At 46.3% G+C, this 26,631-nt stretch overlaps 1 protein-coding gene and 1 long non-coding RNA gene across 15 annotated transcripts in view; one reads left to right on the plus strand and one right to left on the minus strand.

Moving 5' to 3' along the window:
- The window catches only part of pleca (plectin a), an 84,877-nt gene that overhangs the window by 26,402 nt on the left and 31,844 nt on the right, over positions 1-26,631 (plus strand). For 3 of the 14 annotated variants that reach the window (XM_019257745.2, XM_019257750.2, XM_019257751.2), the window contains exon 1: positions 25,031-25,370. The exons of 7 other annotated variants lie outside the window; for them this stretch is intronic. In XM_019257745.2, coding sequence (XP_019113290.2) covers positions 25,262-25,370 — 109 coding nt within the window. In that variant the 5' untranslated portion in view covers positions 25,031-25,261. Of the gene's footprint in view, positions 1-14,953; positions 15,273-17,665; positions 17,796-20,538; positions 21,013-25,030; positions 25,371-26,631 lie in introns of those variants that run through there. 4 more of the 14 variants (XM_019257753.2, XM_019257746.2, XM_019257742.2 and 1 more) reach the window with 4 other exon arrangements.
- On the minus strand, positions 24,938-25,292 carry LOC109138187 (uncharacterized). The gene is made up of 2 exons (XR_002041860.2): positions 25,158-25,292; positions 24,938-25,032 (listed from the first exon to the last, which is right to left on the minus strand). It is a non-coding gene; the product is annotated as an uncharacterized LOC109138187 (long non-coding RNA).

The raw sequence follows: 26,631 nt of genomic DNA on the forward strand, positions 1-26,631 counted from the left end.
TGTCCGTCCAGACAGGGACGGGGACGGTAAAGCAGAGGAGAGGACGTCCTCGGGTCGTGTCTGTTCTCTGATGCAGCGTGCTCCGACGTTTCTTTACAGTTTAGTGTTTACATCAGCAGAGTTCGCTCCTCCCTCCTCCGTCACTTCCAGGTGTCTCACCGCTTCACCTCGCTGTCACTTCACTCTGAACGTGTCTTTGAATCTCTGTCAGGGTTTGTTTGTCGTCACGTCTTTATGCTCAGAAACTCTTTAACTGTCCGTTCATCAGATCGTTGTGAATTCCAGTCGGTCCAGGTTAGAAAACAGCAGCATTAAAATCGATGAATCATTTCCACTCGGGATCAGATATTTCCAGATTTATGACGATTATTTTAGTTATTATTGGAAAACTTCTATATTATTTGATTTATTTGCTTTTCCGTGGTGTCAGAACAGAAATGAGTATTATGTTGGCATAACAACAACAGTTTTTTAACTGGCACGCACCCAGCGGTACAGATGTACTGAGTAAGGCTTCATCATTTATTCAAACACTCCTCCTCTCCGAGCCTGCAGGTACCACCGTCTGCACGCTCAGGCCACAGAGACACTTTCACACCAATATTTGAATCTGCTGAGAAAAAGGATTAACAGCAGACTGAGTGACATTTACATGGACAGAAAGCTCCAATTTGAGGCGACAAACTGGTGAAACTGGCTCGGCCCAGAAAAAGGGGGAGAGCTTCTTTTTGAAAGCGGCTCTGAGCGGAGCTGAGGTTTGTCTGGAGCAGCCTGGCCTGGTGAAAATGTGGTAACGCTTTTGGAACGGCTTCTCCGGGTGGTGCAGGCATTTAAATGATCCTGGAGGAGGATCTGAAGAGAAGTCCGAACCCGCCCCGCCATAGACTGCAAATGTTTTTCTCCCCAGAGGACAAAAGCCTCCCCTCGCTTCACCGAGCGCTCCCAGTGGAGTTACTTAACATGTTGGACGCTGCTGCTCACTCAGTGAAGCTCACTTCATTTGTAAGCATGTCGTCACCTCGACACCATCGGCTCCCATTGTCAGTTCTTTAGGAGCTTTAAGACAAGAGCCTGTTGATCTCCTGACGTGTTGGAGACGAGCGAAGCTGCGTGGCCTTGGTGACTTGTTACTAACAGCAGAATTTTCACATTCACGATATTCTGCCTCCTCTTTCTGCCTGCTGGCTCCTGACCCAGATATTTTCAGGGTTGAGATGAAAACATCCACCACAGAGCCACATTTAGCTGCAGTTGCCTAATGACACCGCTTGAAACTATTCTTTGTGTTTCTGTCCATCGTCTGTTTTTAGGATTGTTTTGTCTGCAGCTTTTTGTGCTGAAATCTTGGCCAGGTCTCTCTAGGAACCAGCTTCAGCTCCTCATTTTGACTCAAACGACCAAATAAACCTGAACACAAGCCTGTCCTCGCTCTTAACTTCTGGCCTCTGTGGAGCTCCTGCATCAGTTTTGTCTGAGCCCTTATCAGCGTGTTTTCACAAACAGTGCACTGTTGTGAATGACGCTTCCTGAAGGTTCTGGTGAAATGGAAAATGACCGGAGGCTTTCAAGCAGGGCGGGTTCAAACCCGGGGGGTATCTAGTTAAAGAGAAGTTCAGGGCAGGGGTCGGTGCACTTGACCTCTGAGGTGTTTAGGGTTACAGACGTACACGGCAAAGAGGCAAAGCAGGTTTGTGACATTTGTCAGGTCCACTCTTCAGCTGTTGGTGTGAACAGAATAAAGAGTATTTCATGTGATAAAGACATCGTAGCATGGGTAAAGGTGCTGTGTTTTCACATACACACAGACAGGATATATCTGATGCAGCTGTGGGGTCAGTTCATATCAGAGCTGTGACCCTGAAGCAGCATTTTAAAACCCTGAACATCACAAAGTTTCTTTAAAGTCACACAAATGAATCAGAATACTTCACCATGCAGCTCACGTTATAAGTTTTTACTGTGAAGAGTTATGTATTGTACATACTGAGAGCTGAACAGTGGCTGACAGCCTGTCAATAAGCCTGCAGCTGATCTGAGGTCAGCAGCTGTCTTTTCCAAGCTCGCTGCGCCTCGAGGCCAAAGCATTGAGAAGAGAGGCGGACAGGAAGCCGTGTCACTAATGTCACTAATTTACAGCTTTGTTTACAGAGCTCTTTAATTATGATGTTTCATATTGTTTGACTTAATTAACTCTGGATATCACTGCTCCAAAAACAGAGTATGGTTTTGAGTAACTCGACTGATTGCAGCATGTTTGTCACATGTGTAAAGTAAAAAATAATAACATGATTCATAACAGGGTTATTACGTGGTGCTCCCTGATGACACGACTCAGACTGGAATCCTGCAGTCATGCTGTGTTTGATATCTGCAGATAGTCCAGCGTCAGATCAGCGTTTATCCTCTTTCCTCCACTGCTGCACTTTCTGCCTGCCAAGAACTTCCCAGCATAAAATCCATGAGGACAATGCAGGGGCGATAAATGAGCTGCTGCTGCAGTTTGGACAGCACAGAGGGGGGGGGCATAGTTTAACATGTTTGATAAATGAATAAAACTCAGATGTTTATTGTCAGATTCGCTTCTTATCATGTGTCAAGTGGCTTCGTCCTCTCTGTGTCTGTTGGATATCGCCGATTCACACGTCCTGTCTGTGTTTCATGCTCGGAGATGAACGAGGGCTCGTGTGTCACTGTCTCAGCCTCAGCAGCTCTCGGATGCTTCGGCAGCTATTCGAGCTGCAGGCATCAGTGTTTTAGATTCCTCACCTGTTTCTGTCCAGCTCGGACTCTCTGATGCATGCAGGCAGCAAAGAGGTTCTGATCAGTGTTTTTAAATGGAAGAACACTTTATGTGAAAGATGCAGATTTAAGGTCTGTGTGATCAATGTGTGGTAACCATGGAGATAGCACAGATATGAATATTGATTAGTTAAGTGAGGAGAGTTCAATGAAATTACATTAAGTTCGTCCATTTATTGACACATCATGACAATTCTGTCTTTGGTGCCGACCACAGACTGTTGATGACTGTTGCATGACTTAGTTTAAAAACTTCAAGCCTTCGCCTGATGATGCTCAGATGCTCTGCCTCCCTGTTTATGTCCTGATAACTGTTTGTCTATGGTACACAGGTCCCAACGTCAGTTTCTGCCCATTGCATAGAAAGAAGCTCAAGTCCATGTTTGTCTCTCCTGTCAAATTGTCACGTTGCTCAGTTCTTGGCTCTTCTCTGCATAAGAAGCTCTAATAAACCCACGATACACTTTCTGCTCAGCACCAACGTGCAAACCAAGTGAACATCTCACCATGAGCAGCTGAAGAGTTAGATATCTCTCACAGGAGTTGATGGAAACAGGCCTAAAGCGATGTTTTAACTTGCACGTCTGTATCTGCTACATGTGGAAATGTTTGCCACGTCACGTGATAATATGTTTATGAGATCACAGCCTGTGTCTGCTCACCCAGAAGTCCAGTTAAAACTTTAAAGCACTGAGCTCCAAACAAAACCAACAGCAGCATAAGATCAAATCAAGATTCAGACCTTTAAAGAAAACACCACCGTTAATGTGTTTGACCTGATCTGGACTCCTGAATGCAGCATCAGGACTGGATCTTTGGATCCGCACGCTGTGATTATATGATGGAGTGAATTCAGATGAGATAAAAAAGTAAGCGGTACCAGAAAACACATAACAAGTCAAATCAAGGTAACATAACTGAGTTCTTGTGTATAATTCAGTCTGAGTGTGCGCTCGCCTCTCCTCAGTGTAATCCTGTTACAGATGTCAGCGAGCCTGTCAGTCATGCTGGTTGATGAGTCTGGCCTCGGTCCTAACTTAGCTGATGTGATTACGTAATCTCGTTAACCTCAGGTTTCCTGTAATTCAGAGCGAGCGGCTGCTCCTTGATTTGACACATCCTCTCTAAACGTCCACTCCTTCCTCTGATCCTCCGCTCGGTGGGACATGATTACACATTTTATGCTTTGTTTTGTCAGAGAAAGGGGATCGGATTGAAACCAGGTGACTCAGACCACTTCTGAGTTCTCCCTGAAGCGCCCAGCAGGTGGCACTGTCAGTGAAGCTACTGCAGGCTGATAGAAACTTAATGAGATCTGTTAAAGTAGCTTCTGTTTCCACGGCCGTTACCAGGATATTGCATTTGTGTTTGCTTTTTTTTGCCATTAGAATGATTTTCTCTGGCACCGGACAACCCATTAACAACTGCAGGAACAATTAGTGTTTGTGCGTCAACTCAAAAATGCTTTCCACCCTTTTTAACAGGCAGTAAAGTTTTAAAGAGTTTGAATAGTGGAAAAAAGTTCTGCCCTTTTGCTAACGCTGCTCTGTCCTCTTGTGTTCTTCCCCCTCTCTTTAGGTAAGTTTCTGTTCCTGCCTTTAAAACTGTTTGTGGGTTTGAGCGTTGGCTCCAAGGTCCGGACAGAGCAGGACAGCGGAGGCTGATGGGTGGCACAGAAAGGACGAGCTGCTCCTGTATGTCCGGGCACCCCGGTAAGCTCATATCAAGGCTGAGGCCTCACCACAGCGGCCCGGGCTGTGCTGCTGGTTGGTTGGTGGTCTGAAATGCTGCAGGACGTTTGTCATAATGTCTGACATTCTCTTTGCTCTCATGCCAAACTAAGTGAATCAGCTGGATTTGTCTTTCTTTCTGTACTTGTGCAACACAAATGAAATCTTGAACCCCTGAGACCTGCTGAGAGGGAGCAATCACACAGAAACGTTTCAGTAAAACAGAGTTTGAGGCTCCAAGTTTCCTACACACGATATATTTAGCCTACAGTATGTAACTACCCACAGTGGGTTATATTCAAGGATCAGGCCAAAATCATACTCTTGAATTTGTTCCCTCCCACTGACATTTAGGTTTGTCTGTAATTGTAAGTTATGAAGCCCGTCGTCCGTGCGCCGTTTCCAGAACTTGCCTGGCATGAGACGAGTTCTAAAAGCTGCAGGCGCTGTTTGTTTGCCAGCCCTCACCGCTGGCAAAACAGCCGACGACAGCCAGCAAGGCGCCCCGATACACGAAAACAATCTGCCCCCTCCTCCCAAGATCTGTTCTTTGCCACCGCCCTCCAGGCAAATCGTATTTACTATCATGCATTTTTCTCATGGTGCTGCAAAAGTCTTCTGTATCTATAGAAGCTCTGAGGAGACGGGAATGTGGACAGAGGGGAGCTGAACTCTGTGAAAGGGTTTATTTTAAAGCAGCCCTCTTTCACACTGTCACCGGTGGGTTTATGAGGAGGCCAGAGCTGATATATAGGACTCCACTAATGGCACCTCACCACATATCATCCTGACAGAGTGGCCCCGGAGTCTTTCCGGGACCAAAGAGGGGCACACAGGAGTGTCCTTAAGTATCCAGGGCTTTGCCAAAGTGCATATAAGTTTAGTTCCTGCTAATCTGGCAGAAAAACACCATTGTTGCACCATGGAGGATGTTCCCCATTACCCTAAATCCCCTCGGGTGATATCCAGTGAACACAGAGTTTCTTCTTCATCTAGTACACAGCGCTGTTCGAAGTCTGTGAACGTATTTTAACGAGCTGGCTGATTAAAGCCTGAAACTGTAACTGTGTGAACTTCTTTCCTCTTTAATCTCTACATATCAGTCTGCTTTTCAATCTCAGAGCCAAGTGAAGTGAACTAATGGAAGACTGAATATCTGTGAGCATAAGATGTGTCTCTGAACAGCAGCTACAGTGGATAATCGTGAAAAAAGTGAAAAGAAAACCACTCCTGCAGCAAACCCTGCTTCTTTTCTGTTGGTCGGTATGTTCAGTATGTTGTAAACATACTGAACATACCGATCAACCAACCGTACCGCCAATAAATAACTCGAAAAGCTGCTTCCAGCAGAGTTTCAGCGGCATGATGCAGACGTGTCGCTCTGCTGAGGAGGAACTGTGAGTGTTTGAGGCATCAGCATCCTTTAATAACACAATCTGTGTTCCTGTGGTCAGGTTTATATATAGATGAAAGTGTGTGTGTATTCTCTGTGTGTGTGTATTCTCTGTTTGTGATGTTCCTCTGTCTGAAGCTCTCGTCTCTCTCTGGTCGCTGATGGTTGCGTTGGTGATGAGCCACAGAGCGACTCTCACTTCCAAGAAGACTCTCCGTCTGTTTTGAGTGTTGCCATAAGCGATGCTATCTCCTCTGACCACTGTTCTGGCCCTCGTGCTGTATTTACTCATATTTCCGTGGTGTATCATGTTTCTATGGTTACAGCCATTCCTGGTTGGCCGCACCCTACCGTACATTTTTGATGACTCATTGCAGTGGCCAGTCTCACACACACACACACACACACACACACACTCATATTTCCTCCTCTTCCGTTGCCATGGCGTGGTTCCTCTTAATCACACGATGCTCTTATGATCTGATTTGGCAACTCTGGCGAAGTGCAGTCATCCGTTAACCGCGTTCCAAGTCATTTTATCCTCGCGCCGGGCGCCGTTTCTTAAACTTCTGTGGATGCTGCAGCTGCTTCACGCCTCCCGAGATGCCCTGCAGGGTTTTCTCATAAAGGCTCGGCGGTCTCGCCAGTATCATGGCGCGCAAGCCCTGCGAGCCTCCATTAGCAGCGCGTGCTGACAGCCATTTTACCTCAGCTGCCCTCCAACAGCTCATGTTCCAACGCTTTCATACGGAAACCCAGCTCTGTCCGACTGGTTCGCACTGGTTCTGTTTGTCATGTCCGACCTCCTGTTGAGGATTAAGTTTATGATGCATTTCCTCATACTCGAATAAAAAAGGCCTCATTGTTGCTGCAGATGAAGCAATGCTTTTCATAAAAGCTGGGAAGAATGACAAGAACTCATCACCTTCGAGCTCAGTGTCAGATGCATCTGACTGATATTACCCCTCACCCTGCAGTTTGAGTTTGAGCTTCTTCTTCTGTTGTCCGTTACCTCCTAGTCGGCAACAAAACCACGCCCTGTAAGCGGATCAGATCCAGCGTCGTGCTGAAGGAGAATTTGCGGTCATGAAGGTGTGAACCTGGAGGAAACTTGGCTGGACTCGCCTTCATTTACACACTCAGCTGGTTTCTGTCAGTCCCAGATGTGCTACAGTTAAAGTCATCATACACGTACACGTCTTTGTTGTTTGTGAGAGACGCAGCTGAGCCACGTTGATATTTGACAGTATCGATACAAATCATCAGTCCAGACGTCGTTTTAGCATTCAGCTGCTACCTACTGAGCGTTACTGTGAGTTCATATTTTGTTAATCAGTGTGTAACCACGGTGAAATTCTGTCTGCTGTTCATTTAATCCTCACCCAGCGCCTGAACAACAATACTGTCCTCTGTTAAATCATCGCTACATGCAGGCGTTGAGCTCAAAGTTGCATTTCAGCCTTTAAACCGTGCCAAGTTTTTATTAGGCACATCAGTGGGTGATCATTCTGCCTTGGGAAGTAAATGTACTCTGATCAGGACTTTTGAGTTCAGTGAACATGAGGTGGACAGATGTAAGGACAAACTCCAGAAGGGATGAAGGGCAAAAGACAGATGAAGTGACACCCTCTTGATGTTTCCATATTCAGGAGCTGCGGCTGTTCTTTCAGTTTATCCAGACGAACGGCCTGGAGGGTTTCTGCACTCGCTGGTGTGACTGGGTGCACGTTAAAGTACGATGAGGATTTCTCATCATGCATATGTTGTTTAAGCATTTCTCCTTCCAGCACTGCTCCGCTTCCAGATGACAGAAATGCACGACTTGCATTTAACGGCTTGGAAGACGACCATACAGCTTAAATGACTCTATAAAGTCTGGAATGCAGAAAGCTCTTCGAGTTGAATGGGTTTGTGTTTTTTTTAAGCAGCGACCGTCACCTTGACTCGTCGACATTCTCTCGTCCTCTGCCACCTCCACCATGGCAACGAGCTTTCATCGCGACGTAAAGAGGCACAAAATAAACCCACGTCTTTATTTATATCCAGGCAAAGGTCGAGCGTGCCGGCACTGCTCCGTGTTTACATACGTTCACATGGCTGCTGCTCAGTATCACCAGGTTCTGATGATTTTCCCAGCCAGTCTTCTCTTTGATGATGAACGTGTGATTGGCAAAAGACTTGAGTTGAGATCTGAAGCTGGAAGAGGTTTGACGCAGGTACTCTCCATCTGAGATTAGGTGGTGCTAACCAAACAGAAATCTGCTTTTGTTTGATTTAGTGCCACAGAACAGGTAATAGGGAGCACATGGAGATAAAGTCTCTGCATCCAGTAAACCAGCTCGATTCGAGGATTTAAGGTTTTTATAGATGAATCACAGTACCACAGAATTCTTGCACTGCGTGAGATCTTCCAAGAGTTTTCTTCCATCATCAGCGATGGAGGTGATTTATCTTTACCCAAGCAGCAGTTCAGCCGCGCTGATGATTTGTGATTCATTCTTCCAGATATTTTCACTCCTTCAGTAAATCATGTCTAACGTCGCTATGAATCAATCAGAATCAAAATACCAGGGAACTGGCAGCACATTGTTTGCCTGGTATGATCTGCGGTTGAGCCTCATCTGGTGCAATAATAATAATAACTTGCAGTGATTGTTTTAATGTCGGCAAACCCCGGAAAGGTGGAGTTCTCCACCTGTAGAAGAGACGCTAAAAGGACTTCCAAATGCATCCTGTTGTTTTGGTACAAAGGGCTATGCAGCTTAATAAACTGTAAGAATTATTGGCTAATCCTGTTGAACCCAGACCTGCTGGAGTCCTCACTAAGCTTACTATGCTGTTACTCCCAGAGATTTCTTATGAAACATCGCTCCCCGTAGAGCAGAAATCTGTTGCACATTCATTTTTGACACCAAGTCTGACAAATAAACAGGCCAGAGGTTTACGTTGAGGAATTATAAAATGGTTGCAGGAGATGCATTATTAGAACAGTGACTCCTTGCAATGGAACAGTGATGCCAGATGTTCTGGTGTATTATGAGATATCTTATTTTTCCTTGCACTGTGTGATATGCACAGTCTTTTCTGCAGCATGGGCTTCATTCTGATATTCATGAAACATGTCAGAGGAGGGTGCACACCTTATTTTCAAGGCAAACGGTGGAAAAACTCACCATCCCCTGCAAACATTTTCCAAACTTGTATTTTTAGCCTCACTGGAAACAGTGGTTATCCTGGACTGCATGCTGCTTTCCAGTGCAGATCAGTCTCAGAGGAGGCAGAACAGCAGAGGATTACACACAGGCGCAATTGTCTTTTCTCAAGGAAAAGAAATGACATGATGGCTTTTCCATTTTGGTTGGTGGAGTTGGCCGCTCTGGGATGTGGGCTATGACTGTTGGGGGAAAAGCATGGAGAGGGATTATGGGCTGCTTCAGGGCTCTTTAAGTGGTTGACCTTCAGGTTTAGTCTTTCCAAAAGAAATACGAGAACTCTCTGACACAGCTCCCAAACTTTGGAAACCAATAGTAACTTTGTTAGTAGGATATGTTGGGCGACGTCAGCAGTTAAATATACAAAGAGCGCTGCTCATTTTGTTCCCTTGACATGTTAAATACCATCAGTTAAAGTTGTAGACTGTAGACTCATGTTGTGTGCTGTGTTTGTGTGGATGGTGGTTTACCCCAGCAGGTTGTGTGTCATCTCTGTCGCCTATCAGATGAACGGCTTCTTCCTCTGGATACGCTCGGCCGGGTTTTACAAACAGTCCGTTGCTTGTACACCGATTTTCTCAGACAACACTGATTCATAGCTGTCTGTTCTAAAGTGAGCACTAAACACAGGATGCAATGTTAAATTCTCCAACACGACATGAGGTGAAACGATGACAATCAACAGCAGAGTAAAGTTTCATTGGAAAATAATGTTTCTGGCTCATTTCAGGCATGTTTATCGTTTAAAAAATTAATTTCTAAAACTATTATTGTGCATATAAGTTCAAAATCTGATTGGATAGAAAGAATCAAGTCTAGAAAAATGTTACAAACTAAGTGCTAGAGATTTTCTAGCTACCATTGTTTAATAAGTGAAATATACCATTTTACTATCAGTCCATAACTACAAGTAATATTCAGCATTAAACCACGATGTTGTTTCATAGCGTGCGTCACATTTTACAGTTTATTTCAGCCATGATATTTAAATGTTTACATCCAGTGCCAGTTCAAGTCTTCATCTGAGGATACTGCATGACCATTCATCATTGACCTGATTCGTGTGACTGACTTTCTCAATGGTGTTCCAAGAAGCAGGGTGTGATGTGTAAGTTATTTCAGTCCTGTCGGTATTCGTTCTCGGTTATTATTAGACTCCGTTTGGACTTCAGAGCGTTCAGGCCTTAAAGGCACCGACAGCTCTAAACATTCATTTTACACTCAAACACAAACTGTATGCTAAGATGGATGCATGTATTCAGACTGGAAGCAGATCAGTGTTGTTGTTGTTTGGTGCTTAGAACAGTGGACATCAGGATAGCAGACATCTTTCTGCTTTTGTGTAGCATGAGTCAGGTAATCTATCATTGTCTGATTTGCATGTAAATATTGAAGAATGGAAACTACAAGTACATTATTTATTTCCCCTTTTTTTACCTATTACATAAAGCATATTTATTATCTGCACAAGAACAATCTAGGATGTGTCGGCAAGTGTGAGACAGTCGTAGCGGAGGATTTGTTTGGCTTGTTGCAAACTATAATGAGATGCTGTAATGCCGGTTAGCCACACAGGATACAGACCTTCTCTGTTCAGCTCCCTCTGGTCCTTTTGGTTTCTGTTCGCATCCCGTGTGCACACACCCCCTCAGATTCTCCTACTTTCCTCCCTCTCTCCTCTCGTCCACACAGTTTCGCTTCGACTGGGGACTGAGAAAGGTAGGAGGGGTTGTGAGCATCGTTGTTGTTTCTCCATGCTGACTCATGATGAGGATCTTAGTAGGTAGCTCCTTTATCACAGTGAAGCCAAACTGATGCAGAGTTTTTGACAGGTCTCGTTCATGTGATGCTGCATGCAAACATCGTATTTTGAAGTTGTACTAGTGAAAGAAATACTTAGAGCTAGAAACAGCTCTAGAAGTCAGAATGGTGGCTGGCATGGTGATGTCCTTAGCTGATCTGAGGGCGATCTATGAGCGGCTCTTTCAAGATGGCGTCATTGTGGCCAAAAAGGACAAGCGTCCACGGTCCATGCACCCTGACGTCAAGGGGGTTACCAACCTAAAGGTGATCCGCGCTATGGGCTCTCTCAGATCTAAGGGCTATGTCAGAGAGACCTTTGCTTGGAAACACGCCTATTATTATATCACCAACGAAGGAATTGCTTACCTGCGAGATTACCTGCACCTGCCACCGGAGATCCTGCCCGCACCCCTTAAATGTGCTCGAGTCCATACAGAGAAAGGTCTCACATCATGCATCTCAAAACCCGAGCCTGGGCAAGAGAACCAAGAGACCGTGATGGACAGGCACATTTACCGCCACAAGAGAGTCGGGGAAGAGAAAGAACAACCAGAGAGGTGTCCAAAAAACCTCAGAGGCTCCGACCAGAGCGATGCATCAGTTGGCCAGCTTGGTGTTCAGAGCTTTTTAAAGAGGGACAAGGATTTCTGCAGAGAAGATGAACCATGGCCTGAGCAGGGTCTCCTCATTGAAGACAGAGCCACCAGACGTTCAGTCAAAGAGGTCAAGCGACCCAGTTCCTCTTCAAGGTTCTACAAAGAGATGCCTGCTGAATGTGTGAAGATGCAGGAGGCTACGGATGATGTGACAAGAGGAGAAACTTCAAATCTAGCCTTGGAGATGCATGGAGAGGTCGAACCTGAGGTTGAACATGCGGTGGTGGACCTCACCCAAGAAGGTGTTCATGATGTGGTGACTGAAGAAGAGCTTCATGATGTTGAGGTGATGAACCAGCTGAATGTTGAGGCCTTTGGCCCTGTGTCTGATCTGGACAATGACTCAGCAACCTCTCCATCAGTAGCCACAGACAGTTTCAGAGACCTGACGGAGTCAGACGTGGTGGATTATGACATTGTTGATGAAGCTCAGGAGAAGATCATCTCCGAGCTTCATGTCACGTCAAAGACCTCCTTCAGTGCTTTCTTTGAGGCAGGCTGTGCCGGCCCTGCCCTGAAGACCACCCTGCTTCAGGAAGACCAGGGCTCCCCCGCAGATGACCCAGAGAGGAATGTTCAGACGGTCGGGAGTGACTTCCTGGAAGGTTTGAGCTTGTCTTAGTTATTCCTCCTCGTCCTCCTCCTCGTCCTCCTCCTCGTCCTCCTCCTCTGTTCTTCTTCTTTCCTCTTGTCTGCAGTAGATGATATCTGGGCGTTGCCATGGACACTGCTTGTGTTTGGGACGTTGAGAAAGGGATAATTTGATCTTGTAACAATACAAGTAATGGTCTTGTCATTTTCCATGCAGCTAAATAGCAACCAGGCTGCCAACAGGCTTTCATTTCACTGTTGTTGTGTCAACCTGTGGGTTTCTTGCATAACCAGTTATAAAGAGAAAGTTTGAATCTCATGTCAGAATCCTGAAACTGTGTTAGGTCACGTGTGCAGGCAGTCCACACGGTTTATTATTTTCCACTTATTTGACTAAATCTCACTGAAATTGAAGCCGGCGTAACTAAAACTAAAACTCTAATACAAATCTGAATTGAATTTTTCTTTACATCACTGTTGCTGTTTTCTGGTGTCTGTTTCTGTGCTTATAGGGAAATCTGAGCCGTCCTCCACAATTAGACACAGTGTCAGTTTCCCTGCTTTTCGTGTGGCCTGCGTCGCTTTACGTCTGCTCTGTTTCATCCACGCTGCAAATATTTAGAAATGCTTCCTGCGAGATGTCGACGGGTGAAGGGCCCTGTGTGTGACAGGCGGAGGCGGCAGATCATCAGGTTATATGTTCCTTAAATATTTAGAGTTTATTCTTCCATATGAAAGCAGCCGTCCAGTGTGTCCAGGATCCTCATGGGGAAACTTGTTTTGGGCTTTATCCTGCTGGAGATCAGCTTCATTTTCATCCAGGAATATAAATAAAGCACCTAAAATAATATATTTGTATAGATATTTTGTATTTTTTTACTACGATGGACGATTCAGGGTGTTAATTTGTATTTTTTTCATGGTTTGGGCAGAAATAAGCGAACACATTTGCAGATATTTTAACTTTGGTTCCATATATATATCAAAATAATGTATGTAGGTATTGTTTATATTGATATTAAGTTGTGTTGGAGTTAATTCTGCCATCTGCTGGGGGAAAAGGTGATCTGCTTTAAAACTATTGCACATTATTTACATCCAACATGTTAGGACATCCATTTTCTCATCATCTTCCAGAACGTGCAACATTCCCCAGAGAGAGTTCCCGTATAAATATTTATTAGGACACACAGATTCTTCATTTCAATGCCAGGCTTTACCTTCACACGCACTCTGCCTGCCTGAGAACTTTCCATTGTCAGCGCTGATATATGACTAAGCAGGGAGCTGGGAAATGTGAGTCCAATTAAGCCACACTCAGCTTTTCCTGCCCGTGCCTCCGCAAAGAGCAGGGCGAAGCAGCAGCAGCGGTCCAGATGAGAACATGTGGCAGTTGCCACCTTTCATCTTGCCCTTCAGTGTTTTAGCCCAGCCTGCCATGAACGTAAACTCCAACATCTAAAAAAAAAAAGAGCACCCTGCAGTTGAATGGACGAGCCACAGCAGCACACACAGTCACCAACCTGCTGCCTCCCATAGCACCATGTGTCGCATTTATAACTGCAGATAAAGAACAAACCAGTTGAGCTGCGATGGAAATGATTTTTACTAAAGACTTCATGGAGGCTTTGATTCAACACGGCCAAGGTAGGAAGTCTTCATTGTTGGAACAGTTCTGTGTTCTTACCAAAAGGTGTCAGCACACAAATGCTTCATGTCGAGCCTGAGCTGGAGTTTGAAGGACCAGAGAGGATGAAGCAGGTTTGGGTGTGTCGGTCACGGCCGGTGTATCAGATAACAGGGTGACAACACACTGTGTGTGTGTGTGTGTGTGTGTGTGTGTGTTCTTAGGGTTGTTTTTCTAACACACTTTGTGTGTGTCTGCTTTTTTACTCTGATGATTCCTTCAAGTGTTTATCTGGAGAATAGGAGTGAAGGAAATTACAGTTCATCAGACCTTGAGTTAAACGCCACCCACGCTGCCCGGCAGTGTCTGGGATCATGTTCCGTGGTGTTAAATCCAGGGGGTGTGGGCTGCACGGAGGCCGCTGACTGGCTCCTCCACGTCTCTCTCCCCTGCCCCAGATTGTTCTGGGTAAATGTTAAGGCATCGCAGGCCTGGGAGGGCTCTGAAATAATGAACAGCTGCATAGATAACATGCCTTGAAATGCACAAGCTGTGTGTTGCCTTGAACAGTTTGAGTCGTTTATTTGTGGGGCTGCGACTAATGATTTCTTTTTTTTGCATTTTCGATAAATCAGAGACGAGACCTCCGGGTGACTCCAAAACCAAAACTATTCAACAACAATTATAAAAAACCGAGAGAAGTAGTAAATCCTCCAGAAAGTGGAAGCAGTGAATGTTTGGCATGTTTCCTTCGTGAATGACTTCAATTTAATTAATTAAACTGTTGACAGTTTTTGTCAATCAGTTCATCAAATAATTGCATTGATTAAATACAATCCAGCACCAGCTTTAGTATGTTTATCATAAACTCCAGAGTTAATGTGGCTGAATCAAAGTTTAACGCTAAAAAATGAAGCAGCACATTCACACAAAGATACAATAATATGTCTGTCTGTCATTTGCTAATATTAGTGAAATGAATATAAGTATGATCCATATCCTGTGCATGAAGGGGCATAACTGCACTCCAGCTCTTTTTTTTATGACTTCCACAGAGAAACCTTTGTTGCAGTAGCCTGCTGGCCAAAACTCATGTTTTCCGCTCTTTGTCTGAATCCTGTCAGAAAAAGTGTCCCTGGGAGTCTGTGCAGCCCCGCACATGGATCCCATCCAGCAGTAACGCATGAGATGCTGTTTCCACTGAGGAAAGCCTCACACAAATTAACTCAAACTCGCAACGCTGTCTACTTTTCTTTTTTTTACTTCCCAGCCGTGCCTCCGCTTCTCCTTTTTCTTTTTTTCCCTTCGTTTCTTCAGCACGCCCCCCTGCTTTTTTGATCACTTCACATTGTTGTGAGGTCAGATTTGACTCCTTGGCAGTTCAGTGTTTTCTCTAAAAGTTGTGAAGACGCTGAGCAAAGATGGACTTATGCTGCTGTTTCTGTCCAGCACCACCAGACGGTAGGTCTGCTTTGTTTCTTTGTACGGGACTGTTTCACTTTTAGACACACTCGTGGATGCTACGACAGGAATGAATTAAACAGAGTTTAATTTCTGACATTGTGCATGTCATCTGGGGACAGCGGCACTCCAGCATCGTTTCAGAAGATTAGAAACAAACTGGAAGCATCTGGACACTCCTCTGTCTCTGTGGGAGTCTCGGTCTGATGCTACCTGTGCTCTTTGGGAAACCTTTGTCGTGAGGGGTCGAGGCATTTTAAGAGAAATCCAAAGAAAGTTCTAGTTCACAGACTGCATGGTGTGAAGTTCGGTTATATTGCCGACGTGAGAGTATGCAGAATATGCATCACAATATGGGAATCATTGAGCAAACACATACCATGTGAAGAGAGTGGGAGTGGGCTGACTCCTCCCATGAAGGAGTGGTGGAATGAATTTATTCCAGACGTCTGTACAGCTCCTTTTTCATCCCTCGCTCCGGCTTCACTGTGCAGCTAATTGCCAATTTGGACAGCCAGTTCTGGAAAGGCTTTGGGGATGATATGAAGTCTGACCCGGAATGAACTGCCAGCACTTCAGATCCAGATCACTCCGTTACAGCCAGCTTTTATTATTCATTCAGTCATAACACACACACATTGTTTGTTTCTCCTCTGTCTGTCAGAAGTCCGTTCCTATGTACATAAACTGAGCTCGTGCTCATGCCAAAGGCAGCTCCAGGTTCTGACGTCTATTCCTGCTGGTTTTATGGAGCACGGCTGGAGTGTGGGTCTGCGTTAAGGTCAACGTGTGATGTCTGGTGTTGGGTTTCTGCGTGATGAGAATGTTCTGACAACACAAACGCAGCCGGAGATGCTGGTTTCTCTGCAGCGAGATGCTTTTGATGTCTGAGCGGCGATGCCGGGAGGACGGTGTGATCTGTGTGTGTGTGTGTGTGTGTGTGTGTGTGTGTGTGTGTGTTAGCAGAGCGGGGTCACGATCCTCACATAGCTCTACACTGAATACACAAAGGCATGCTGGGAACCAGGTGAACGGCTCAGGGAAGAGTTGTTGTAATCACGGGTGTGAAGACGTCTAAAGAACTCAGAGCTCGACTCACAGCACAGTCACAAAGCTTTTTCTGATCTAAGGGTTAAAATAAAAGAAGCTGTTGGTATTTTTAAAAACTGCATCCAGTCAAAAAGTTTTTCTGGGAGGTTTATAGGCACCGGCTGCTCCGTCCAAGCAGATGGAAGCAATTAGCATCCAGGGAGACTTCGTGAAGTTACATAATGAGAATGAATTGATAGCGAGTGTGGGTTATCCTGCACGGGGGGAAAATAAAAAGTGGAGGCATGGCTTCAGTTTAAACATTTGGAAAAAGGAGGAAGGGGTTGGCCTGGGTGGGTGTTTCGTGAAGTTACATAATGAGAATGAATTGATAGCGAGTGTGGGTTATCCTGCACGGGGGGAAAATAAAAAGTGGAGGCATGGCTTCAGTTTAAACATTTGGAAAAAGGAGGAAGGGGTTGGCCTGGGTGGGTGTGTGTGTGTGTGTGTGTGTGTGTGTGTGTGTGTGTGTGTGTGTGTGTGTGTGTGTGAGACTCGTAAAACCGGGGATGGAAAATAACTGCAGGGGCTTGAGCGGGTAGAAGAAAATCCTATGGAGTGAATGAGCTGGAAACTTTGACACGGGCTGTCTTGTGCTTGAGTTTTGCTTCTTATCAGGGCTGACCCGAATGAGTGTGTGTGTGTGTGTGTGTGTGTGTGTGTGTGTGTGTGTCACACACAAAACAGCCTCATATATTATTAACTCCTGCAGATAGTCTGCAGCGAGCGAGGAAAGCAGCGAGACACTTTCTGTAGGGGAAAACCAGAGGAGTGACTCGAGCTGTGGAAGAGGACACAACTTCTTTTTAAACTCTGTGTGTGAGTGTGTGTGTGTGTGAGAGTGTGTGTGTGTGTGAGTGTGTGAGTGTGTGAGAGAGAGTCGGGGCTGGTTTTAAAAAAGGTGCAAGTCGAAATATAACAAAGACGAGCGGGTGGAGGAGGAGAAAGAGAGGAATTGTTTAAAGTAAAGAAGTACGAGGAAGGAAAAGGGGGAGGGAGAGAGCACGGAGTGACTCACAGAGGAGAGGGAGAGAGAGAGAGAGAGGGAGAGAGAGAGAGAGAGAGAGAGAGAGAGGGAGAGAGAGGGAGGGAGGGAGGCGTGCTCTGTCGTTCTTCTGTCTCGTAAAAACTCTCGGACAAGTTGGCCGCGGCGCTCGCTTTAAAGTCCGGGGATGGCACCACACCCCTAGACGCCCCCTCCACCCACTCCCATTCACTCCACCTCCCCCTCCACTCCCCCTTCACCTTTCACCCCCCTCCACCAGCACCTCCTCCCTCCCTCCCTCCACCTGTCTTCAGAGCCTGGAACTCTCCACTTTGTACCAGGCCCGATGCCGGCAAGCCCCCCTGGAAATGTGTTCCCAGCCCTGGTGGTTGTGGGCCACATTGTTACTTTAATCGCCGTGTGGCAGTGGAGAGTTCGCAAGAAGCAAGGTAAGAGGAAAGCTGGAGCCGTGTCTTCTTACTTTAGGTCAAAGTTTCTGTGCAGCTTCTCGCCGGCTGTCCTCGTCCGTCGTCTCCTCCTGTGTTTGTCTCTCTCTCTCTCTCTCTCTCTCTCCCCCCCTCTTTTCTCCCTCTCACTCTCTGGTCTGGTTTCCTGTGGTATGGAGATGTCGGAGTTAACCCTGTAAATGCTGGCTGTGAGGTGATGACGTCAGAGCTCGGGGGGTATTCTGGTCGACTGGAGGTTTTTTTTTGGCCTCGTCAGAGTTTTTGATGCACAGACCTCAGCATCAGCTCCTGGACGAGTTTTTCCTTGAATAGTCTCTTTGAAAACTGCTCCATCATTTCATCTGAGATCTGCCTGGAGCTGCAGGGATCCTTTAAGGTGACTTAGACAACTCTTCAGACTGTCTTAAGCTGTGGTTACTCCTGTTGTGCATTAACCGACCTGTGCAACCTGTTTCTTGGAATGGGATACAGGACGAGCATATCATCTTCACACTGCCAGGGGAAAACACTTATCATTGTCCTCTCTGAGCAGCCTGAAGGTTACCCTGCAGGCGTCTGCAGGCACGCCTCGGCCCGGCCTGCTTTACTGTTGACACAGCTTCAGTCAAATGGCAGCCGTCTGCAGGCGACACACCCCGAGGTAAACTATGAAAGGATGTTTGACTGACGGTCTTAAACCTGTCTGACCACCAGAAACAAAGCAGCGAATTTTCTTCACATCACAGATCATCTGCATGGAGCTTACACTTTAATAGGACACACACTGATACAGCTGCTTGGTCTAGGTCGGGTAATAAAAGGTGCAGTCTCTTTCTAAAGAAAGTGGACACACCTTGAGCAGATAAGAGCAGAGACTGAATGTGTTTGCACTGACAGGAGGAGGAAGAAGAAACAAACCTCCAAAATAAAAGTCCAAAGTCAAACAAGAAGTGCAGAGATGATCCTCTGCTCACACAGGCAGCATGCAAACTGTACACAGCTGAAGTCCTGATCTGATAAAGGTTTCCAGGACCTGCGGTTTGACTGGTAAATTACGGCCTTGCAAAACTAGGCCGCGTGCTATCTCTGCCCTCTGTCAATATCCAGCCCATTTGCATGTGCAGAGATCTGTTTCAGCTCTTCTTGCCGCATTGCAGACAACAAGTCGACACCGTGTACATCAGCATCGCTCATATTCCCTCTGCCCAGCTTCTGCTTTAATAATGTACTTTTGCCCGAGGAGGGAGGTGTCACCATTGATTTTTTTTTTTGGGGCCGTCCGGGAAGTGTGGTCATTGTTTACATGCAGGTCCAGAACAAATCACCTGCTGGACGCAGATCCAACACTTGTTTAAGTTAGGGCCAAAGTTTGTCACAGCTACAAGGTGCCTTTGACACAGTGGGAAGGTGAAAGTAGGTAAAAGGTGTTTTACCCAGAGCCAGGTTTAAAAAAAGCTGCAGCGCCACACATGGCTGATGGTGGTGAACTGGACCCTGGGGGCGGAGGGCTGTGTATCCTGGATACAGTCACAACAAACCGCAGGAGGAGTTCTCTGGTTTTCCTTCACGAGGCTTCACGCTGATCCTCGGACCTCAAAGAAGTCCCACTGCTGTGTTGATGCTGAGTTAATTAGAGGCTCATTTGCACTAAGTGATTATTTCTATTACCCATTAACTGATGTGAGTTCTGTCTGAGGCGTTTGTTGAGTCGACCTCTCCTTCAGCACTCAGTGATTTTCTCTCTGAATACTCGAAGGATTAGAACCCATGCAGTCCGTTTAGGAAGCCACACCCGGGTGTGCACCAGCGTTCATGGATGAGCACTTTGCACCGCGTGCCACATACGACCCGCTGCAGGATCGGGTGTGGATTTCGTCTCGTGGTTTTCAGCTGTGACTCAACTTTCCTGTCTTGTTTGGCTGCGGCGGTAATGACAGACGTGAGGAAGGAGGCTCTGCTTAAAACTGAAAAGTGAAAAGAACAAAAACACGCTGTTACCCGAGCGTGGAGAACAATGCACCCCACCATGCCCCGACATGCCCCGACATGCCCCACACAACAATCAGTGTAACATGAACCTGGCGTGTGGTTCACCTCGTCTGCAACACGCTCTGATGAAAACTGGCACCGACTCAAACAAACGTTCATCCAGCGTTTAATGATTTTAACATAACGAGGTGTCTGAGGATGAGCTCAGTACTTTGATGATGAGTCATGCTCTTAAACACAAGCTGTGGTTTGCTTTAACAATGTTCATTAGCACTGTGATACATTTACAAGTTATGCAAGTCATCATCCACTGCAGTACAAAGAATGGACGGTTTATTTGGACATGGGGACTTATGGAGACTGACTCAGTTCTGGAGCCAGCCTCAAGTGGACGACCAGAGAATTACAAACTTTAATGTAAATGTGTTGTGGCTGTTCCTTTAAGTGAAACACTACTACTGTTTATTGCTGTTTACTGTCAGGTGGAGCTGCGTGTGAAAGTGAAGTTTTCTCAAGGTTACGCAAAGACAGTGAGAAAACTTCCTGTCCAGGTTGTTTATGACCCACAGCTGCTGTGGGCGCGCGGGGAGGGAAAGTGATGATTTACCGCGCTTTGTGTGCGCGCGCTCAGCCTGGCTCCAGTTATTCCGTCAGTGCGTCTTCCCAGAACTTTCAGTCAGTGTCTGCTTTGCATTAAGCGGCCCGGAGGGTTATGTAACCTCGGGGAGAGGCTCAGGCTGCACGTGCTGAAATAGAGACGCAGCCTGTCCCTCCCCGCGCGCTTCAATGGGGCACACTTGGTTTCCACGCGCTGCGCACGGAGGAGGCGACAGCGGAGCCGCGAGCGCTCTCCATCTCATCTCACTAACCAAACCAGAGTGGGCTGGGCCTGTGACAGAGACTGCAACCTGACACGACCCTGTGTGTGTGTGTGTGTGTGTGTGTTTCCTCCTCCGTGTGTCTCGGACAGAGCAGTGAAAAGTTGTCGGTACCTCGCAGGAGAAACACTCGGATCGGCGCGTGCTTGGTGAAAGCGCACTCTTGGTTTTTTTTTTACGCGCGGCACAAACACGCGCCAGGATGGCCGGAGTGGAGGACACGATGCGCGCCGCCGCGCCGTCCTGGTACTGCGGGCTGGACCGGGAGATTCTGTACCGACGAACTAATTACATTCACGAAATGAGCTGCGGGGAGGTGGGCCCTCATCTGTACAGCCGAATGTGCTGCGCGGGTAGGTCCGGACCGGAGCGCACGGCGCGCCGCTGTCTCCGTCTCTCAGCGTCTGTAATAGGAGGAGGGCTTCTGGGTTGGGAGGGGCTGGTGGTGCTGCTGAAGATGATGATGATGATGATGATGATGCTGTTAACCTTTTCCATGCCTCCACCCAAAGTGTGGGCGTGCAGGAAGGTCTCTGAACAAAGCTTTGTTCTGTTTATCTTTATGGTTTATTACAGTTTGATGAAGTTTATATATGAGGATTATCAGAGATCATAACTTATTATAACGTCTTATTACCTTATAGTTCATTATTTTCAAAACAAACATGCCAGAAAATGTTCAGCTGAGCTGTAAAGATTTGGATGCTTGGTTGGGTTCTTCTTCTAGTTTCCTGTCGTTCCATAAATCAAATAATTAATGATAATGAATGAATTGAACATGATCAGATTAAAGTTACAGTGAGTCACAGTGTTTGAAGGCTGACGTGTGTCGCTCTCTCTCCTCCTGACATTTGAATAACCGTCAGTGACTGAGCAAACACTCAAACACTCAGTGAGTGACGGAAGCTGCAGTTTGTGTCTGTGATGTTTGTTGTCTGGATGTTGTGGGAGAGTTCTCCAGAGGTTTGGGGCCCTGAACCGCTCCTCTGTAAACACTACGCCCCGATTGGACTCACAAGCCTGTGTGTGTGTTTGTGTGTTTGTGTGTGTGTGTGTGTGTGTGTGTGTTTGCTGTGTTGTCATGGTAACCACTCTCCTTTCCCCACATTTACAAATGCCTGTGGATGACTGTGAGTCAGCAGTGGCTGCTGGGCTTTCCTCACAGTAGTCTGGACTCTGCTGGTCTCAGATTAAAGTGGATTACAGCAGAAGTTCAACACGTCCATGTTTTGCAGTGCAGCTCCTCCAGCAGGAGAGGGAGACAGACGGCTCGTCTTCTCTTGGCCGTCTCCTCCGAGCCTCATAAATCCAGCACTTATCTAGTCTGCTCATATTTTTACTGCGTGACTGGAAACACCACGTGTGGCTAATTGATGTGTTGTGTGCATACTTTATTGGAGCCATCAGCCCTTTGTAATTCTGGAGATAAAACAGCTTCTGGATCAGCTCTGTGTGCAGCGATGCCCTCGGCGTTGTTGCCTTTGGGGTTGGTCGGGTTTGTTGTCCATCGGCCTCTCCTCTTCGCCCATCAGGACGAATCATACCAGCAGACTGAGCTCTGTCTTATTGTGCAGGAGGAGTTGGATCTGCCCCATGATGCCCCGGGGCTTCCATTCCTCATCTTGGCACAGCTCCTCCCTGAACCATCCAAACCTCCATCATCCCTCCATCATCCCTCCATCAGAACCTGTTATCCAGATGATACTCAGTGTCTGTTAACATTCCTGCCTCCGGCAGGGAGGCGGGGGTCCGACATCGCATGCTGTCACATGCACGGTGACACGGTGTTATCGGACAGAGAGAGGCGGCTCCCCCTGTCTGTACGGAGGGGTGGGCGCACCCACAGCAGGAATGCAGCGAGTTGCATGCTCTCGCACGGCAGAGCTGTCACCGTGAAAAGTCCTGCACAGGTTAATCTCTGCATGTTATCAGAGAGATGTGCACACAGAGCTGCACTGTATGCACGACCTGCATGTGGCTGATAGGACGGCGTGTAAAGAGTGTTTGTGTTTGTGCATCTTTGTTGTTAATCAGTATAAAAAGTCAGGTCAATAAATCAAACCTAATCGAACTTCTTTAACAGATTTCGGAGTTTGCATCGAGTGTTTTAGGAGCTGCACGACATTATTTTATTTTATTTTTTAGATTTTTAGCACATAAACAGCCGACAGGGTCGAGTTTAGGCCTGGTGAAGGTGTAATATCATCAGTTCCCATTTCTCAAGTCCCGACAAGCCACCTCCCTCTGCTGGCATCCCAAACATCTCTCTCCTTCTTCATCTTCTGTCTGTATCTGCAAATTGATGCTCCCGAGGTCGAAAGGTGTGACAGGTATTCAGGTGCCTCGGTCGTGGGGAGGTGTTTTCAGAGCATCTCCAACGCCTGACTTGCAATAAAAACTGGAATGCTGTGTTTTGTTTGGAGTGTTTTTCCGAGCTTATTTGTGCAGATGGCTGGAAGCTGTTTCAGTGCAGCTGTAGCCGCTCTCCTCTTTCTTTCAGCGCTCATGTACATAAACAGCGTTCAGTCAGTCCACACTGAGACACAATAGCTGCTTTGTGTCCGGGATCATTTTCTGCAGCAGTGTGGTCACTCTATTAAGAGTTTTTGAAAAGCCCAGGCTCACCGCCTCCTTTTGGTTGGTTTGTACTCCACAGAAGCTTTGATTCAAAACTGGAGATTCATCTGCAGAAAACAGTCCAAACCAAATGTTTTGAATCAGATGTTGGTCCTGCAGGTTGTTCTCATTAGAGATGAAATGCTTCTATTCATCCTGCTGCTGAATTCTCTCCTGTAGACCACCGCCGCCCCTCAAAGAAACACTGTCCCCTTCATGTACCGACACAAACCCCTCGCTGCTGGTTTCCCCTCCGTAATTACGTCCCGATGGAGGAAGAGCGCTCATGCTCGGGGTTTTCTTGTGATTGTACCATGTCGAGAAATGGCTGACAGTATTTTCCACTGCCTGGCTCCTGGCATGGTCTCCTCTGTGTTCAGGAACAGGCTTTTCATTGAGGCTCGCGGTGTTGTGCGGCATGTCCAGCCTCCGACCACACACTGATGACTGAGTTCAGTCGGGGTTAACAGGCTCCAGCGGACCGATCTGTACGGCTTAGTCTAAACCAGGGAATGCCTCGTTTTCTTGATTAGGAGAAGAGGAAAATGAAGCGTCGAGTCAGAGTTACTCGACCACACAGACGGCAGGATCTGGGCTTCCTTCCTGCAGGAAGATGGTTCAGATCATGTGCAGGGTTCATCCTGACCTCTGACCTTCCTCTGATAATTACCTGCACGCTCCGTTTAACATTAACATCGTCATTGCTGCGAGATGGGATGAGGTTAAAAGTTAAAGCCTGACTGATACTGGAGCAAAACAAAACAACAACATGATTTGTAACGGAGGCTCAGTATTTTACAGCTTCACAATAAACTGTACTGTCCAATCTGACATCAAAACTTTAAATATTATAAATAATTTAAGAAACACAACTATATCATATAAAAGAAGCCTAATGACGCACATGTAGAAGAATCTTTGGTTATTCAGCTGTCGTCCAATCAAACCTGCCTCAGATTTCTAATCTGAATATTTACTGACTATTATTTTATTTAGTGAAGCAGGAACTATTCAGGAGGCGTTGTACTGAGAATATCTGGGGGCACTCTGCTGCAAAGGGGCGGAAGGTTTTTGGTAAATTTCCAGAAACTTCCCATGGAAAGTTAAGTTGGGGAATGTTGGAAATATTCCAAATCAGAAACTGTGGGAATTTATGGGAATTAACTGAAAACTGGGGGTAATGTAATGCAGTAATCAGTATGCATGTGATGGCACACTGTTAGAACATCTTGCTGTTCTACATTATGCTGAAATATATTTTTTCCCAAACTTTATTTTAGTTCCCTGTTAAGGCCCAAACTTCAGTTTTGTAAAATCTCGTTTTGTTATTTCCATAAATTCCTGTTCATCCAATGGAAAGTTTCCAACTTAGAAAATTCCCAGATTTTTGCAACTCTAGCTGCCATAGATTAAAATCTGAAGTAATCAGACATGCTCGTAGTGAAATAGAGAATCGTTGTTTTATTGTTTGACAGCCATTCAAGTCATTTCAAAATAAAAAGTAAAGTATGTGAAAGTTGTTGGTGATGAGCTGGAACATGCTGAAAATAAACAGACACGGATGTTACATAACTATCTTTGGACTGATTGAATCAGTGCGGAGGTCTGTTGGTTGAAGGGTCTTTGGTGGAGGTGTGGTTTGGTGGGTGGGGTCGTGGGGTCCTTCACACAGCACAGAGCCGGGCCGGGTCTTCTTTCTCTGCTGACTGACAGCTGCTGACATCGCAGCCCGCGGGCAGGCAGGCATTTTGCAAGAGCTGGTGAAAAAAAAAAGGAAAAATGCCAGAGCCAGCGAGGAGAGAAAGGAAGGGAAAGAGGGAGTAAGGCTTGTTCAGGAACTGAATCAGTGGCTCGAACACTCCCACTTTGACTGCTCACTCACACTGAGAGTCTCAGGCAATAAGAAGAAGAAGCAGAGAGCGTCGCCTCTCGACCTGTGGAGGCTTCTGCTCAGTTTTTACTTGTTGAGATAACTCCAGCGTGACGATGGAGCACAGATTGAGAAAGTACTCCTCTGACAGTGTGGGGAGTGACGGAGTCTTCATAGAGGACTCCTGCTACCAGGGGATGCTCAGGGCCATGGACCACAGGAAAGGTAGTTTGACGTTTCTTCATGTTGTTTCTGTCGCGCTTTTCTATTTTCTTTCTGCAGGATCAATTTAAAGTTTATTGCTCGTTGTTAAATCCAGTTTGAAAGTCTTCATGTTTCCTCTCTGTGAAGAAATGTACTTTAATGTTTCATTACGTAGCGTCTAACTTTTATCCTGCCTCCCTTTATCAAACGGGACACACCCCTTCATGTGTCACGGTCTTTTCTCTTTTTATTGGCCAGCCGGGCTGACCTCCATTTTGAGATGAGCAGGGTATCGCTTTCATATTCCACGTTTGTTCACTTCTGATCAGGAGGAACGCTGCTCATGCACTTCTTTAAGTGTTTAAAGTCAGATTTCTAAAAACACCACCCAGTGCAGCCCTGCACACTGCAGGACGTCTTTCAGTGACAGGATGATTTGCAGGTTTCCTTCTCGCATGTGAAGAAACAATGAGGTTCTTTCAGGAGACCCGATATCTCGCACCTCATCTTAAAGGTTTCTTAGAAACATCCACAGCTCCACAGTTCGCTGCCCCGGGCTGCAAATCTCAGCCGAGCAAACACATTATTTGTAAGAGGGATCAGTGAAGTTTGCTTTTCGGTGCCGTGGCTTTGACTGGTTTGAGTTTTTTGGAATGTTGAGTGCAGCTTTCAGCCTGTCTGACCTTAATCCCTCACATTGTGCTTAATGACGTGAAGAAACAACAGTGTTAACGTGTGGACAGTTTGCTGCAGGATCTCTCCCCTCTCTGTCATGATCAGATGAAATAGTGGAATCTCTGGTTTTAAGGTTTTATTTCACTTCTCTGTTTGGACATTGCTCATCTCAGTGAGTCGTCTGAAATGGGCGTTGGCAGCCTGGGATCGTCCTCTTTGGTTTGATCTCAGTTCCTGTCCAGATAATGTAATCAAGCTCTTCATAATGTGTGACTGTCTCGTTAAAAACAGCAAGTCACATGATGTGTGGATCTTAATCACTTGTTGTTCGGCCTCTGTGTTTGACACCCACCCTCATCACTCACTGAAACGCTGCAGTATAGAGGTGACAGCCTCTCCTGGCTGTTATCTCTGCAGCATGTACAGTACCTGCTGCTATGTGATGGCCCTCTTTGAAAATAATCAGAAATCAAAACCTAAACAGCAGCAGCACTGCAGGCCTGAGCTTGTCTTGGAGACGTCGGAGTTGATTTACTCACGTCTCACCTGACACCTTTCCCTCTTTGTGCTGATGGACTGATTGTAAAGCAGCATTAGAGGGAGGTGA

Source organism: Larimichthys crocea, chromosome XIII (genome assembly GCF_000972845.2).
Source record: "Larimichthys crocea isolate SSNF chromosome XIII, L_crocea_2.0, whole genome shotgun sequence".
Lineage (NCBI taxonomy): Eukaryota > Metazoa > Chordata > Actinopteri > Sciaenidae > Larimichthys > Larimichthys crocea.